The following is a 16,298-nucleotide window of genomic DNA, read 5'->3' on the forward strand; positions in this document are numbered from 1 at the left end:
TTACAGTCAAAAATGTAAATGCACTTTATTGGATTTTATGTGATAGGCCAATACGAAGTGGCACATAATTGTGAAGTGGAAGGAAAATATTTAAATGGTTTTCAACATTTTTTACAAATATCTGAAAAGTGTGTCGTGCATTTGTATTCAGCTCCCTTTACTCTGATACCTCTAACTAAAATCTAGTAGAACCAATTGCCTTCAGAAGTCACCTAGTTAGTAAATAGAGTCCACCTGTGTGTAATTTAATCTCAGTATAAATACAGCTGTTCTGTGAAGCTCTCAGTGGTATGTTAGAGAACATTAGTGAACAAACAGCATAATGAAGACCGGGGAAAACACCAGACAAGTCAGGGATAAAGTTGTGGAGAAGTATTAAGCAGGGTTAGATTATAAAATAATATCCCAAGCTTTGAACATCTCACGAAGCACTGTTCAATCCATCATTGAAAAATGGAAAGAGTATGGCACAACTGCAGACCTACCAAGACATGGCCGTCCACCCAAACTGACAGGCCGGGCATGGAGAGTATTAATCAGAGAAGCAGCCAAGATGCCCATGGAGAAGCTGTAGAGATCCACAGCTCAGGTGGGAAAATCTGTCCACAGGACAACTATTATTCGTGCACTCCACAAATTTTGCTTTATGGAAGAGTGGCAAGAAGAAAGCCATTGTTGAAAGAAAGCTATAAGAAGTCCTGTTTGCAGTTTGTGAGATGCCATGTGGGAGACACAGCAAACATGTGGAAGAAGGTTCTCTGATCAGATGAGACCAAAATTGAACTTTTTGGCCTAAAAGCAAAGTGCTATGTGTGGCGGAAAACTAACACTGCGCACACAATCCCCACTGTGCAACATGGTGGTGGCAGCATCATGTTGTGGGGATGCATTTCTTCAGCAGTGACAGGGAAGCTGATCAGAGTTGATGGGAAGATAGATGGAGCCAAATACAGGGCAATCTTAGAGGAAAACCTGTTAGAGTCTGCAAAAGACTTGGGACTGGTATGGAGGTTCACCTTCCAGCAGGACAATGACCCGAAACATAAAGCCAGAGCTACAATGAATGGTTTAAATCAAAGCATATTCATGTGTTAGAACGGCCCAGTCCAGACCTAAATCCAATTTGTAATCTGTGGCAGGACTTGAAAATTGCTGTTTACAGATGCTCACCATCCAATCTAACAGAGCTTGAGTTACTTTGCAAACATGAATGGGCAAAAATTTCACTTTCTAGATGTGCAAAGCTGATAGAGACATCCCCAAAAAGACTTGCAGCTGTAATTGCAGCAAAAGAAGTTTCTACAAAGTATTGACTCGGGGCTGAATACAAATGCATGCCACACATTTTACATATTTATTTGTAAAAAATGTGAAAACCATGTATCATTTTCTATCCATTTCACAATTATGTGCCACTCTGTGTTGGTCTATCACATAAAATCCCAATAAAATAAATTTACGTTTTTGGTTGTAACATGACAAAATGTGGAGAATTTCAAGGGGTATGAATACTTTTTCAGGGCACTGTATATCACTTTCCAACTGGGTTTGTTGGGAAAAGATCCTGGAAGGAGGAAATGGAGAGAAAAGGTCCCAGCTACATGTCCTATCCATGCTACTAATATCAAATTAGAAATGATGATTATTGACAGACAACTAGGACTACATTCCAGGCTGGATGGGAAATGGCTGGAGGGTCACCTCATCCTTGCAGATCTTGTCTTCAGGTCTCTAACACAAAAACAGATGCCGCATCATCCTACGGTGCCCCTGCAACGGGACTTTGGTGCAACAGTCATCTGGAGGTATTTTTATTCGTAAATAAATATGCCCGGGTAAATGTGCACAATTCCATCAGGACTCCAGTCGGGCCTTTTCTGATAATACCTGTTTGTACTGTTATCAATCTTTTCTTATATAAAGCTTGTATTATTTCTATACTGGTGTGCATCTATGTGCTCAAAGTTAATGTTATATGCTGGTTGTAGTAATTCTTCTGCTTTCAATTACTTTGTTTAACCGCTTAAGGCCCGTCCACAGTACATTTACAGGGAGGGCCCTGTGCGCAAAATCACGTACAGTGGGGCAAAAAAGTATTTAGTCAGCCACCAATTGTGCAAGTTCTCCCACTTAAAAAGATGAGAGAGGCCTGTAATTGACATCATAGGTAGTTCTCAACTATGAGAGACAAAAGGAGAAAAAAAATCCAGACAATCACATTGGCTGATTTGGAAAGAATATATTTACAAATTATGGTGGAAAATAAGTATTTGGTCACCTACAAACAAGCAAGATTTCTGGCTCTCACAGACCTGTACCTTCTTCTTTAAGAGGCTCCTCTGTCCTTACCTGTATCAATGGCACCTGTTTCAACTTACCTGTATCAAAGGCACCTGTCCACAACCTCAAACAGTCACACTCCAAACTCCACTGTGGTGAAGACCACAGAGCTGTCGAAGGACACCAGAAACAAAATTGTAGACCTGCACCAGGCTGGGAAGACTGAATCTGTAATAGGCAAGCAGCTTGGTGTGAACAAATCAACTGTGGGAGCAATAATTAGAAAATGGAAGACATACAAGACCACTGATAATCTCCCTCGATCTGGGGCTCCACGCAAGATCTCACCCCGTGGGGTCAAAATAATCACAAGAGCGGTGAGCAAAAATCCCAGAACCACACGGGGGGACCTAGTGAATGACCTGCAGAGAGCTGGGACCAACGTAACAAAGGCTACCATCAGTAACAGACTACGCCGCCAGTGACTCAGATTCTGCAGTGCCAGACATGTCCCCCTGCTTAAGCCAGTACATGTCCGGGCCCGTCTGAAGTTTGCTAGAGAGCATTTGGATGATCCAGAAGAGGATTGGGAGAATGTCATATGGTCAGATGAAACCAAAATAGAACTGTTTGGTAGAAACACAACTCGTCGTGTTTGGAGGAGAGAGAATGCTGAGTTGCATCCAAAGAACACCATACCTACTGTGAAGCATGGGGGTGGCAACATCATGCTTTTGGGCTGTTTCTCCGCAAAGGGACCAGGATGACTGATCCATGTACAGGACAGAATGAATGGGGCCATGTATCGTGAGATTTTGAGTGCAAACCTCCTTCCATCAGCAAGGGCATTGAAGATGAAACGTGGCTGGGTCTTCCAACATGACAATGATTCCAAACATACTACCAGGGCAATGAAGGAGTGGCTTCGTAAGAAGCATTTCAAGGTCCTGGAGTGGCCTAGCCAGTCTCCAGATCTCAACCCCCTAGAAAACCTTTGGAGGGAGTTGAAAGTCCATGTTGCCCAGCGACCAGCCCCAAAACATCACTGCTCTAGAGGAGATCTGCATGGAGGAATGGGCCAACATACCAGCAACAGTGTGTGCCAACCTTGTGAAGACTTACAGGAAACATTTGACCTCTGTCATTGCCAACAAAGGATATACAGTCAGGTCCATAAATATTGGGACATCGACACAATTCTAACATTTTTGGCTCTATACACCACCACAATGGATTTGAAATGAAATGAACAAGATGTGCTTTAACTACAGACTGTCAGCTTTAATTTGAGGGTATTTACATCCAAATCACCTCCATTGCTAGTATAGTGTCTGAACGGATCAATATCTTTGAGTAGATCAGCACTACACCAGTGTTTACATTAGTATAGTGTCCCCAAAAACAGCATTAGCGGGATCAGCCCTGGCACCTGTGTTTAACCCTACGCTTACACCTCCTCCCCCTTTCTCCTTAGGTCACTGTCACTTGATACATTGCACACAAAACCGCAGTGTTCGCAGAATTAGGCCTGATCTCTGATAGCACTTGCCGGTAAATTTTGATGACTCTCATATGCAGCAGAGTGCCAGTACTAGTGCCGCTCTACCTTTTGGTGAAGTGGCGAGCTTCAGTGCCCTAGTCCATCCTGGTTTTTCACATACCAGTACTGCAGTATCACTCATTAGTGCAGTACAAGCTGGTGTGGTGGCGAGCAAAAGTATTATCCCGCAGCCACCAAGAATTCACACACAGGCCAATAGAGCCCCTAGTATCCTTCCAGATGTGAAAAAAAAAATGTTTTGTCATTTTCCAGAAACTTGTGGGAAAAAAAAAAATTCTTACATGGACTCAATAAGCCTCTCAGCAGATAGCTTAGGGTGTCTACTTTCCAAAAAGGGGTCATTTGAGGGTGTTTGTGCTATCCTGGTATTTTAGCACCTCAAGAAATGTGATGGGCAGTCAGAAAGTAAAAGCTATGTAAATTCTATTATCTATACCATAGCTTGTTGAAGCTATAACTTTCACACAAAGCAATAAATATACACTTACATAATACATTTTGGTATAAATTTATGATGACATTTTAGTTTTTTTGGATATTTTTTATGACCGAAATGAGAAAACATTGTTTTTTTAAAAAAATTTATTTTTCTTCAAACATTTTTTTGTTTATAGCACCAAAAATAAAAAGTGCACAGGCGATCAAATACCACCAAAAAAAGCTCTATTTGTGTGAAAAAAGGACATAAATGTTATTTATGTACCATATTGCATGACCGCGCAATAGTCCGTTAAACTAGCGCAGCTCTGTATAGCAAAAAAATGGCGTAAATTGCAGTATCTATACCATAGTTTGTAGACGCTATAACTTTTACACAAAACAATCAATATACACTTATTGGGCTTTTTTACTAAAAACATGGAGCAGAATACATTTTGGCCTAAATTTATAACTAACTTTGAGTTTACTATATATTTTTTATAGCTGAAAACAAAAAAAATATCGCTTTTCTTCAATTTTCCGTCTTTTTTTGTTTATAGCATGAAAAATAAAAAGCGCACAGGTGATCAAATACCACCAAAAGAAAGCTCTATTTGTGTGAAAAAAAGGACGTAAATTTCGTTTCGGTGCAGCATTGCATGACCATGCAATTATCAGTTGAATTAGTGCAGCACTGTGTAGCAAAAAGAGGCCGGGTCATTAAGGGGGGTAAATCCTCAGGAGGGCAAGTAGTTAGTATTTACAGAAAATAATAATCACCAATAGGAAAACTCTGAGAATTGTTTTGAAATTGTTATTTAACTGATTCCCAACCACCCTATAGCAGAAATACTGCAGCAGGGAGGCACGGGTGCACAAAATCACGTGTATATATATGTGATTTCGCATTTCTGGATAGGGGGCGCGTGCGCCCTACCCGTGCCGCCATTCGCAGCCGCGTCTGTCAATTACCAGGTCCACAGCTATGCAAAACAGTGTGCTTACAGTGAAGTACACACACAGCCCCCTATGTAAAACACAGTTAACCCTTTGATCGCCCCCGATGTTAACCCCTTCCTGTCCAGTGCCATTAGTACAGTGTCAGTGCTTTTGTTTTAGCACTGATCACTGTAATGGTGTCACTGAGGATGTCAGTGACACCAAGTAAGTTCCCCCCAGTGTCAGAATGCCCACCCCAATCCTGCTATAAGTCGCTGATCGCCGCCATTACTGGTAAAAATAAAAATCCCAGTATATATACTGCCATTTGTAAACGTTATAACTTAAACCAACTAGAAAAGCTACAATTTCTGGGGAAATTGTGTGAAGTGTTCTTGCCTCCACCAGTAGCCTAGGGCTTGAAAATGAGGGAGTGGTGGCAGTTTAGAAATCATGTCCTGATTTTTCAGCTAACACTCTAGCTTTTGTCACTCTGCTGCCCGCTCACACACCTGGGTTACTATGGCAACACACACCACAGCAAGGGCAGAGAAGAGTGGTTAAAAACAAACTGCTCCAACTTGCTCACTTCACTGGCGGTTGCCATCTTCAAATGGTTATAGTTTAAAAATTAAAAGTCCTACACTGAAGAGCTTTATATTGTGAAAATCACAAGACCCAGACCTACATTTTGCTGCATAGTATGTGTCTGAAATATTACAAATGGAGGCACAGTCACAGTTTAGAGATTGCCCTTCAAATTTGAGGTGGCTAGAGTGGAGTTTCAATGAATGCCAACGGGCGGCGTGAGTTGCAAACAAATGGTCATATTGTGAAAACTATCAGGACTATGGCTTATTCGTGGACATTTTTAGTGGCAGCAGTGATAGCTGAACGTTTTGATATAAGATTTGTGTAGGTGGGCTTGAAAATGAGGGAGTGATGGCAGTTTAGAAATCATGTCCTGATTTTTCAGGTCACACTCTAGCTTTGTCAGCTCCCACACTAGTTGCGCCATTCATTCCTATGGGACCAATTTCACCACAAAAACGGCGATATTTTGTGAACCATTCGGTGAAATGTTCCACAAAGTAATAGCACACCAATGGGGAACAATCCGCACGTTTCGGTATATTACTGTCTATGTAGTGTAAAAACTGTGGGAGGAGTTAGGGTGGTAATTTTGGCTATAAGAATAAGAATATATATGTGAGATAACAATAAGTGTTCTTGCCATGCAAGAACACTTAACCTCCTTGGCGGTTTTCCCGAGTGTAGCTCGGGGTAGAATTTCTATACCAAGAACGGTAACCCCGAGCTACACTTACCATGCAGCGTTCTCTGGGGGTCCCTGCAGAGCTTACCTTGTCCTTCGCTCCCACGATGGGTCCCCTGAAGCGTCCCCGTCCATCTCCTCCGGCGGATGCCGGCATCTGGCTTCCGTGTTCCGGTCCCCGTGACGTCGGAACGTCCGGGCGGCGGAACCGGCGGGAAATTTGAAATTTTTAAAAAATTACATTTTTGCTGTCATTGCTTTTTCACTGCATTTCACATACATTTTGTCCCTACTGCTTTGTCCTGTGCCCTGCCTGCATTTTGACTGTTCTTTCTGCCTGGAAACTTAGAAAAGTCCATGGCGGCCAAAAAGCATCCCTTTACGTCAAAAGCGGTTTTAGAACAGCGATAGTAAATCAGAACCACTTGCAGAATTGAGTGATAATGATTTGTGGGGAAATTCGCCATCAGACACTGAAAACGATTTTGCGACTTTGCTCAGCGATGTGCAAATTTGCCTCTGTATTTCAAATTTCAGTGTTTTTGGTTTGATTATATTATTGAATTAAAATGATTATTATTATATTATTATTTTTTATGATTATTTATTAAATTATAATTTATGATTTCATGTTTCAAGTTTTATCATATCCGGAATGTTTAATAGACTCTTTTTCGGACAGATTTCAGTGAGTTATTCCTAAAAATTACAGCCTACAATTAAAAACTACATATTTCCATGCAAAAAAATGGTACCGCTTTCAGCACAAAATTCCTGACATGATCATACCGCCAGGGAGGTTAATAAACCAATTAATTTACATGTATTGGGATTTAGCAAAGACATGGAGCAGAATACATTTTGGCCTAAATTTATGACGAAATTAGATTTTTAAAAATTTTTTATTGGACATGTTTAACTGCTTCCATACTGGGCACTTTTACCCCCTTCCTGCACAAGCCAATTTTCAGGTTTCAGCGCTGTCAAATTTTGAATGATAATTGCGCGCTCATACAACATTATACCCAAACTAAAATGTTATCATTTTCTTCACACAACTAGAGCTTTCTTTTGGTGGTATTTAATCACTGCTGGGTTTTTCATTTTTTGCTAAATTAACAAAAAAATGGCAAAAATATTGGAAAAAAACAAGTTTTTCTTTGTTTCTGTTATAAAAGTTTGCAAATAAATAATTGTTCTTCATAAATTTAGGCCAAAATGTATTCTGCTACATGTCTTTGGTGAAAATATCCCAAATTAGGATGTATTATTTAGTCTGTAGGAAAGTTATAGAGTTCAAAAACTATGGAATATATCTGAAAATTTATCAATCCTGAAGTACTGACGGCCAATCTAATTTCTTGAGGTCAGTACAGATATCCCCCAAATGACCCCTTTTTGCAAAGTAGACAGTCTGATGTATTTCATAACAGGCATGGCGAGTTTTTTGAAGTTGTAATTTTTTTTGTCATCATTTTTCGGAAATGAAGAAGAAAAAAATTTATTTTCACTATTTTTTTTTTTTTTACATACTGTCACCAGTGCGGTACAGCGTCATCAAATAACTGGCATGGCGGTGATCAGGGACACTGACTGGTGACAGTACGAAAAAAAAAATTGATAATTTTTTCTCTTTTTATTATTATTTTTGTTTACTTTTTTCTCTTTCTTTAAGATTTTTTCATATTTCACTATGACCAAAGTAGTATAATGTTACAATAGTAACATTGTACTACTTTGGGGGTAGTGATCAGTATTTTTTTTTTTTTTTACAGTTTTCTTATAGCAAAGAATTTCTTTGCTATAAGCAAGCATTTACCTGAATGAAATCGATTCAGTCAGGGTTTTTTTTTTGTGCTTAACTGTGATTTGGCCACAGCTAATCACATGACACAGCTGGCCTGTGATTGGCCCAGCTTGTGCATGTGATTGCTGTGACCATTCACAGCTAGCCACACTAGTATACAATGAATGGCATGAAAGGAAGCCATCCATTGTATACAACTGTCATGTGACCTGCTGTGATTGGTCACAGCAGGTCACATGGTACTGGCAATGGGGCCAATACACAGATCTGTCATCGGCCGTGTCCGAGATCGCGCCGCTGCACAGCTCTGTGAGCAGGCGCGGTGTGCATGCCTGAAAGGACACCATATGGCGTCCATCCGGAGGGACGAGCTGCTCGCCCGGCTGCCTTTGTGCTATTGGCCAGGCGGCAACTGGTTAATAAAAAAAAGTCAAAAATATTGGGGTTTCTTTATAGCACAAAAATAAAAACCTCACAGGTGATCAAATACCACCGAAAGAAAGTTCAATTCATGGGAAAAAAGGAAGTAAATTTAATTTGGGTGCAGCTTTGCATGAAAAAAGTAACGCAGCAACGTAATGCAAAAAATGGCCTGGTCAGGAAGGGGGGTAAGTCCTCAGGAGGGCAAATGGTTAATTATCAGTGCCTTATCTTTGAATGGCTAAGATTTTTCAGAATTTTGTTTTCGATTGCCATCCAGTCTAGGTTCACACTGATGCAGTGCGGCATATCGTATGTGATTCGCATCGGAACCTCACCGCATTCCTGTGTAAATCACATGCGAATTCTGTGCTGTGCGATTTGAGCCATACATTTTGTATGGCTCAAATCATACCGTATCCCCACCAAAAAGGTGCAAGAACCTTTTTTTGGTCCGCACTAGAATCAGATCGCATGGGTATTCACACTCGTGCGATCTGATTGTGCAGCCGGTGTTTCTGCTAGCTGACCATATAGCTGATTGGAGACCAGAATAGTGCCAATCATCTCTATAGCCTAAGAAATTGGAAGCTATGAGCATTTCATCACTTCAGTTTCGCAAGATATAAACAGTACCGCCTGCTGCTGACTGTCCCTGGAAGCCGCCTGCTGCTGAGTGCCCCTGCAAGCTGCCTGCCGTGAGTGTCCCTGCAAGCCGCCTGCTGCTGAGTGTCCCTGGAAGCCGCATGCTGCTGAGTGTCCCTGCAAGCTGCCTGCCGTGAGTGTCCCTGGAAGCCGCCTGCTGCTGAGTGCCCCTGAAAGCCCCTCTGTTGTGTGCTCGGACTCTCTTTGCCCCTGCTGTGTTCCCGGATTGCCCTTGCCTGCCTGAACTGCCCTCTGCTGTGCCTGGACTCTCTTTGCCCCACTGCCCCCAGCTGTGTGTCCGGATTATCTTTGCCTGAACTGCCCCCCTGCTGTGTGCCCGAATTATCTTTGCCTGAACTGCCCCCCCCCCCCCTTGCTGTGCGTCCGGAACTGCCCCCCCTTGCTGTTTGCCTGAACTGCCCCCCCCCCCCCCCCCCCCGCTGTGTGCCCGGATTACCTTTGCCTGAACTACCCCCCTGCTGTGTGCCCGGATTATCTTTGCTTCAACTGCCCCCCTGCTGTGTGCCCGGATCACCCATTACCTACCTGAACTGTTCCTCTGTTGTGTGCCCCAGACTTAACCCTTGTTGCCCCGATCAAGTGTCCCACATCCCTCAATAAAAACCTTGTGTGCCCACTGCTCTCCGTGTGTGTTCTGTCCCGCCTACACCTCTGTCACATTGGGTATATGTATTAACTGGGATAAGTCTCTGCTTTTCGCCCTGGACGATAGAGCCCATGTCGGGGCTGCTGACACCCAGCTTTCTTGGGTAGAGGAATTCCGCTACTTAGGAATCCAGATGACTAGGGATGTGACCCATTACCTTGGCCGTAATCCTCTCCCCCTTCTGTCCTTTCTGTAAGAGTGGTGTCGGACCTGATCAGCTCTTCTCCTAAATTTGATAGTCCGTATCAATCTATTGAAGATGATTATCCTGCCTATGTTTAACAATTTCTTTTGAAACTGCCCAATTTGGAACCCTGTATCTTTTTTTAGGGAAATAGACTCCTATGTGACCCCTTTTCTTTGGAAGGGTACCCTACCTCACCTTGTAAAATACACCTTTCATCTCCCTGCTGACATGGGGGGTTTGGCCCTTCCCAAACGTTTAAACCTATTTTGGGGGGCGATGCTGGTGTCGGTTTACTGGTGGTTTGGAAAATTTAGGTTCAATTCTGCCATCTGCCTGAAAGCAGCCTGCTTGGGATCTTTAGCAGTTTTTTCTTTTTCTTTGTATCTTTAGCAGATCTCCATAACATCCCTTATTGGGGACGTAGGGCTTATGACACCATTTCTGGACCAACGCAGGCTACTTTACGAATCTGGATTTTGGCTAGATGACGTTTCCTTCAACCTATCCATATCTCCCCAGCCCAACCTCTTTGGGGGAATCCTACACTCCCTCATTTTTGCTCCATCCTAGACCCGCACCTTTGGGCCAGATATGGTATTAGAACCCTGGCGGATAGTATGCCCTCTGGGATGCTATTAACATTCTCTCAGCTTTCCCAGAAGTTCCGTCTCCCGCAGAAGATGTTCTTCCATTATTTCCAACTGCGACATGTGGCCAGGGCCCAATTCCCACAGCCACCTATCCTTCTATTTCCTTCAACCTATCCATATCTCCCCAGCCCAACCTCTTTGGGGGAATCCTACACTCCCTCATTTTTGCTCCATCCTAGACCCGCACCTTTGGGCCAGATATGGTATTAGAACCCTGGCGGATAGTATGCCCTCTGGGATGCTATTAACATTCTCTCAGCTTTCCCAGAAGTTCCGTCTCCCGCAGAAGATGTTCTTCCATTATTTCCAACTGCGACATGTGGCCAGGGCCCAATTCCCACAGCCACCTATCCTTCAGGGGGACCCTGTCGAGGGGCTGTTGACTCAGGAGGACCTCCGAAAACCACTGTCTGCCCTCTATAGATTGTTGCTTGGTGTTAATTCCCCGAAGGTTGAGAAATTTTGGGCTATATGGAAAGAAGATATTCCTTCTCTGGATGAGGAGGATTGGGCAGAGGCTCTGGAACAAGGTCCTAATTTGGTTATCTCCTCCAGGGATAAGCTCATACAGGTCAAATTTATACATTGGGTCTACATTACCCCCTTGAGGCTCTCTCGGATATACCCAGAGCGGGACCCTACCTGTCCTCGCTGTGGGTTACATCCTTACCTTTCTACATATGTTTTGGACATGTCCTAGAATTGTTTTGCTCTGATGTTTTTGAAAAAATTAACGTACGGCTTCAGTTGTCCTTGACCCTCTCACCTGCCTTACCGTTTTTGGGGCTTCATGATGATGTGCAATGATCCCACCATCTGAAGTTGTTGATATACTATCTCCTTTCTTATGCCAAAAGGGAGATTCTATTAAAATGGAATTCTGGGGATCCCCCGGTGATGTCGTCCTGGGAATTGCCTGTGGATGCGGCCCTCCCAATGTACAAGCTTACCTACAGTGGGGATCGAACGTTTGGGCACCCCAGCTAGAAATTTGTATTAATGTGCATAAAGAAGCCAAGGAAAGATGGAAAAATCTCCAAAAGGCATCAAATTACAGATTAGACATTCTTATAATATGTCAACAAAAGTTAGATTTTATTTCCATCATTTACACTTTCAAAATAACAGAAAACAAAAAAATGGCGTCTGCAAAAGTTTGGGCACCCTGCAGAGTTAATATCTTGTACTGCCCCCTTTGGCAAGTATCACAGCTTGTAAACGCTTTTTGTAGCCAGCCAAGAGTCTTTCAATTCTTGTTTGAGGTATCTTTGCCCATTCTTCCTTACAAAAGTCTTCCAGTTCTTTGAGATTTCTGGGCTGTCTGTCACGCATTGCTCTTTTAAGGTCTATCCATAGATTTTCAATTATGTTGAGGTCAGGAGATTGTGAAGGCCATGGTAAAACCTTCAGTTTACGCCTCTTGATGTAATCCCCCGTGGATTTCGAGGTGTGTTTAGGATCATTATCCATTTGTAGAAGCCATCCTCTCTTTAACTTCAGCTTTTTCACAGATGGCATCAAGTTACCATCCAAAATTTGCTGAAATTTTATTGAATCCATTTTTCCTTCTACTCGTGAGATGTTTCCTGTGCCACTGGCTGAAACCCAACCCCAAAGCATGATTGATCCAACCCCATGCTTAACAGTTGGACAGAGGTTCTTTTCATTAAATTCTGTGCCCCTTCTTCTCCAAACGTACCTTTGCTCATTCCGGCCAAAAAGTTCAATTTTAACCTCATCGGTCCACAGAACTTGTTTCCAAAATGCATCAGGCTTGTCTATATGTTCATTTGCAAAGTTCAAACGATGATTTTTGTGGTGAGGACGTAGAAGAGGTTTTCTTCTGATGACTCTTCCATGAAGACCATATTTGTACAAGTATCTCTTTATAGTGGAATAGTGTACCACAACTCCAGTGTCTGCCAGATCTTTCTGGAGGGATCGTGCAGTCAAACGTGGGTTTTGAATTGTTTTTCTGACAATCCTGCGAGCTGTTCTGTCTGATATTTTTCTTGGTCTTCCAGATCTTGCTTTAACTTCCACTGTTCCTGATGACTGCCATTTCTTAATTACATTCCGAACAGAGGATATTGACATCTGAAAACACTTTGCTATCTTCTTATAGCCTTCTCCAGCTTTGTGAGCGTCAACTATTTTCAGTTTCAGTTTTCTAGACAACTGCTTAGAAGAACCCATGGTGCTGATTGTTGGGGAAAGGTCAGATGAGTCTGGGCATTTAAAACCTTTGAGATTGACATCATCTGGTCTTCCCAGACGATGATTGAGAACAATCCATGACACTGGCAGGTCTCAGCTTTGCAAAGGGGGCAGTGCATGCTATATATTCTGCAGGGTGCCCAAACTTTTGCAGACGCCATTTTTTTGTTTTCTGTTATTTTGAAAGTGTAAATGATGGAAATAAAATTAACTTTTGTTGACATATTATAAGAATGTCTAATCTGTGATTTGATGCCTTTTGGAGATTTTTCCATCTTTCCTTGGCTTCTTTATGCACATTAATACAAATTTTTAGCTGGGGTGCCCAAACTTTCGATCCCCACTGTATATCAATAGGGGCTGTCCATGGAAATATAATAAGGTATGGCTCCCCTGGATGTCACACTGAGGGATTGTGGTGACCCATTATTCTCTACTAGGATTTTGTAGCGGAGATTTATGGTAGCATTGCCCTTCTTTTCCCTCTTTCTCGTGCTCTTTTCTTTCTTCCCCCCCCCCCCCATCCTTCTTTTCTTTCTTTCCGTCCTTTTTCCCTGTTATAATGTTTTATGCCTCCCTTTACAATAAAACACCCAGTTTTTGTAAAAAAAGAATACATGAATAGATTTTTTAACCAGCATTTAGTGTCACTTTAACTGAGCCAGTTAGAGTAAGCGATCCCCCCATTATGTATTGCGTTTTATTGTTGTATTTACACATACAATAAATATGAACCATGATTTTTGGATGTTTTTGTAAACATGCTACCTAGGTTCATATCATGTGTTGCTGACACTGATATTTATTACTGTTTATTTATTTCTGTTATATCGTATAGCCCTGATCAGTGTTCTTCCTAAAAAAATTTTCTGAGAAAAAAGGTTTTGGGTGGTCAATAAAAAGCATTGCAAAATCAGTGAGAAATGGAAACCATGTAAAATGTTTCAGAAATGTTTATTTTCAGTAAGAATACACTGTAGTGCATACAGACATTTTATATTATCTAAGTTTGTTATTAAATAAATAAATATCTTCATATTCATAAGTGACAAATTTTTCCAGACACAAAATTGTGTGCTTGTGAAACATGAAATGATAAGAAGAAGCCATATCTGAGCATGATCCTAAAATGCTACAGTCTTCTCAGGGCCAGAGCTCATTTAAAATGGTCTGTTGCAAAGTGGAAAACTGTTCTGTGGTCAGACAAATCGATAATTTGACATTTATTTTGGCAACCTTTGGTCCTGTGTCCTCCGGACTAAAGAGAAGAGGGACATTCTGGCTTGTTATCAGCCCTCAGTTCAAAAGCCTGTATCTATGATGGTATGGAGCTGCATTAGTGTGTATAGAATGGGAAGCTTGCACATCTGAAAAGGAACAATCAATGCTGAAAGATATATCCAGGTTTATATATCCAGCATATGCTTCAACATCTTCTTCAGAGAAGGCTTTGCATATTTCAGCAGTACAATGCTAAACTGCAGACTACATCTATGACAACAGCATGGCTTCGAAGTAGAAGAGTCTGGGTGCTTACCTGGACTGCCTGCAGTCCAGACCTTTCACCATTAGAAAATATTAGACACATCTTGAAGTGAAGAATATGACAAAGTCCCAGGACTGTTGAGCAGTTAGAATCTTGTATTATGCAAGAATGGGAAAACATTCCTCTCCAAAAACTCCAGCACCTGATCTCAGTTCTCAGACATTCACAGTGTTAAAAGAGAGGATGCTACACCATGCTAAACATGGTCTTATCCCAACATTTTTGTGTTGCTGCTATCATTTTCAAAATTTACTTTTTTTTTCCTTCAAAACATTTTCAAAGTTGAAGCATTGATATCTTTTCTATTGAATAAAAGATGGGTTGATTAGATTTACAAATAAGTGCATTGTTTTATGAAGATTTTATACATAGCCTCTCAGCTTTTTTTGGAATTGAGGTTGTGCATTGTGTGTTGAATAATGCAGTACTTTTCGTCACTTCTTACGTTTTTCCATTTCCTCAGTATGGACACTTTGTTAAAAGATAAAAAACAATGAGCCATTCTATTGCAGTGGCCTTCAATGACTGAAAGTCAAAGGTTTTTCCATACATAAATCAAGGAGTTCTTTGTTCACCTCTTCAGCTATGGTTAAATCTTCACAGTAGATGTCTTGTCTTTATCCTTAGGTCGCTTTGCTCGCTCTGGATACTGGTCTGCCCAGGATGCCTTGTGAAAGACTTGATTATGTCAAAATTTCCTCCTGGAAGACAGCACACTTCTCAGAAGTAGGTCAGGTTCTGAATTATGTTATTTTGAAGGAGCTCTTTTATTGCTATTGCTTCCAGGGGTATCTTGTGTTCCGTAATCTAAAGCAAAAAATATGATCCATTTTATGTTATAATTTAGGAAAATGCTGATTAGAGCATCAAACGTCACCAGCTGACTTGTCTCAACTGTAGAGTGCTGGGTTCTTGTAAATTTTGCATGTTTTCTATATTCTTACTGTGTTTGTGTGTTTCAACCTTGAACCCAAGGCCATGCTGTTAGTGTAATGTGTAGTTATGTATATATACTATATTGCCAAAAGTATTGAGACGCCTGCCTTTACATGAAATTTAATGGCATCCCAGTCTTAGTCAATAAGGTTCAATATTGATTTGGCCCACGGTTTGCAGCTATAACAGCTTCAGCTGTTCTGGGAAGGCTGTCCACAAGGTTTAGGAGGGTGTCTATGGGAACGTCTGACCATGAGGTCAGGACTCTGTGCAGGCCAGTCAAGTTCCTCCACCCCAAACTTGCTCATCCATGTCATTATGGACCTTACTTTGTGTACAGGTGCGCAGTCATGTTGAAACAGGAAGGGGCCATCCCCAAACTGTTCCTACATAGTTGGGGGCATGAAATTGCAGTCAGGCAAGTACAGTTCTCCTGGCAACCACCAAACCCAGGAGTGTCCATCGGTTTGCCTGGCAGAAAAGTGTTCTGCATGCCTAGGTGCTTGATTTTAAACACCTGTGGCCATGGAGGTGATTGGAACACCTGAATCCAATTATTTGGATGGGTGTCCCAATACTTTTGGCAATATAGTGTATGTGGTGTAGGCTCATTGTATACTGTTCTTGGGCAAAAGCGAAGATAGATGGATGTATCTGTTATTTAAAGCAGTGAACAAAATAAATAAAATATATCACAGGTATAAATTTGAAAAAGTGTTTCATTGTCTTTAGAAATTGTGTTATCTG

At 41.6% G+C, this 16,298-nt stretch overlaps 1 protein-coding gene and 1 long non-coding RNA gene across 3 annotated transcripts in view; one reads left to right on the forward strand and one right to left on the reverse strand.

The window, feature by feature from the left end:
- Nucleotides 1-16,298, forward strand: part of LOC149447750 (uncharacterized) — a 69,060-nt gene that overhangs the window by 51,853 nt on the left and 909 nt on the right. The window contains exon 2 of the long non-coding RNA XR_016305829.1: nucleotides 15,243-15,341. This is a non-coding gene — a long non-coding RNA (uncharacterized LOC149447750). The remainder of the gene's footprint in view (nucleotides 1-15,242; nucleotides 15,342-16,298) is intronic.
- Nucleotides 14,005-16,298, reverse strand: part of LOC149447751 (CMP-N-acetylneuraminate-beta-galactosamide-alpha-2,3-sialyltransferase 4-like) — an 88,993-nt gene continuing 86,699 nt past the window's right edge. For both annotated transcript variants that reach the window (XM_089652102.1, XM_089652101.1), the window contains exon 10: nucleotides 14,005-15,422. In XM_089652102.1, the coding sequence (XP_089508228.1) occupies nucleotides 15,336-15,422 (87 nt within the window). In that variant the 3' untranslated portion in view covers nucleotides 14,005-15,335. The remainder of the gene's footprint in view (nucleotides 15,423-16,298) is intronic.

Source organism: Staurois parvus, unplaced genomic scaffold (genome assembly GCF_062004578.1).
Source record: "Staurois parvus isolate SC_StPar_1 unplaced genomic scaffold, SC_StPar_1.0 ptg000671l, whole genome shotgun sequence".
Lineage (NCBI taxonomy): Eukaryota > Metazoa > Chordata > Amphibia > Anura > Ranidae > Staurois > Staurois parvus.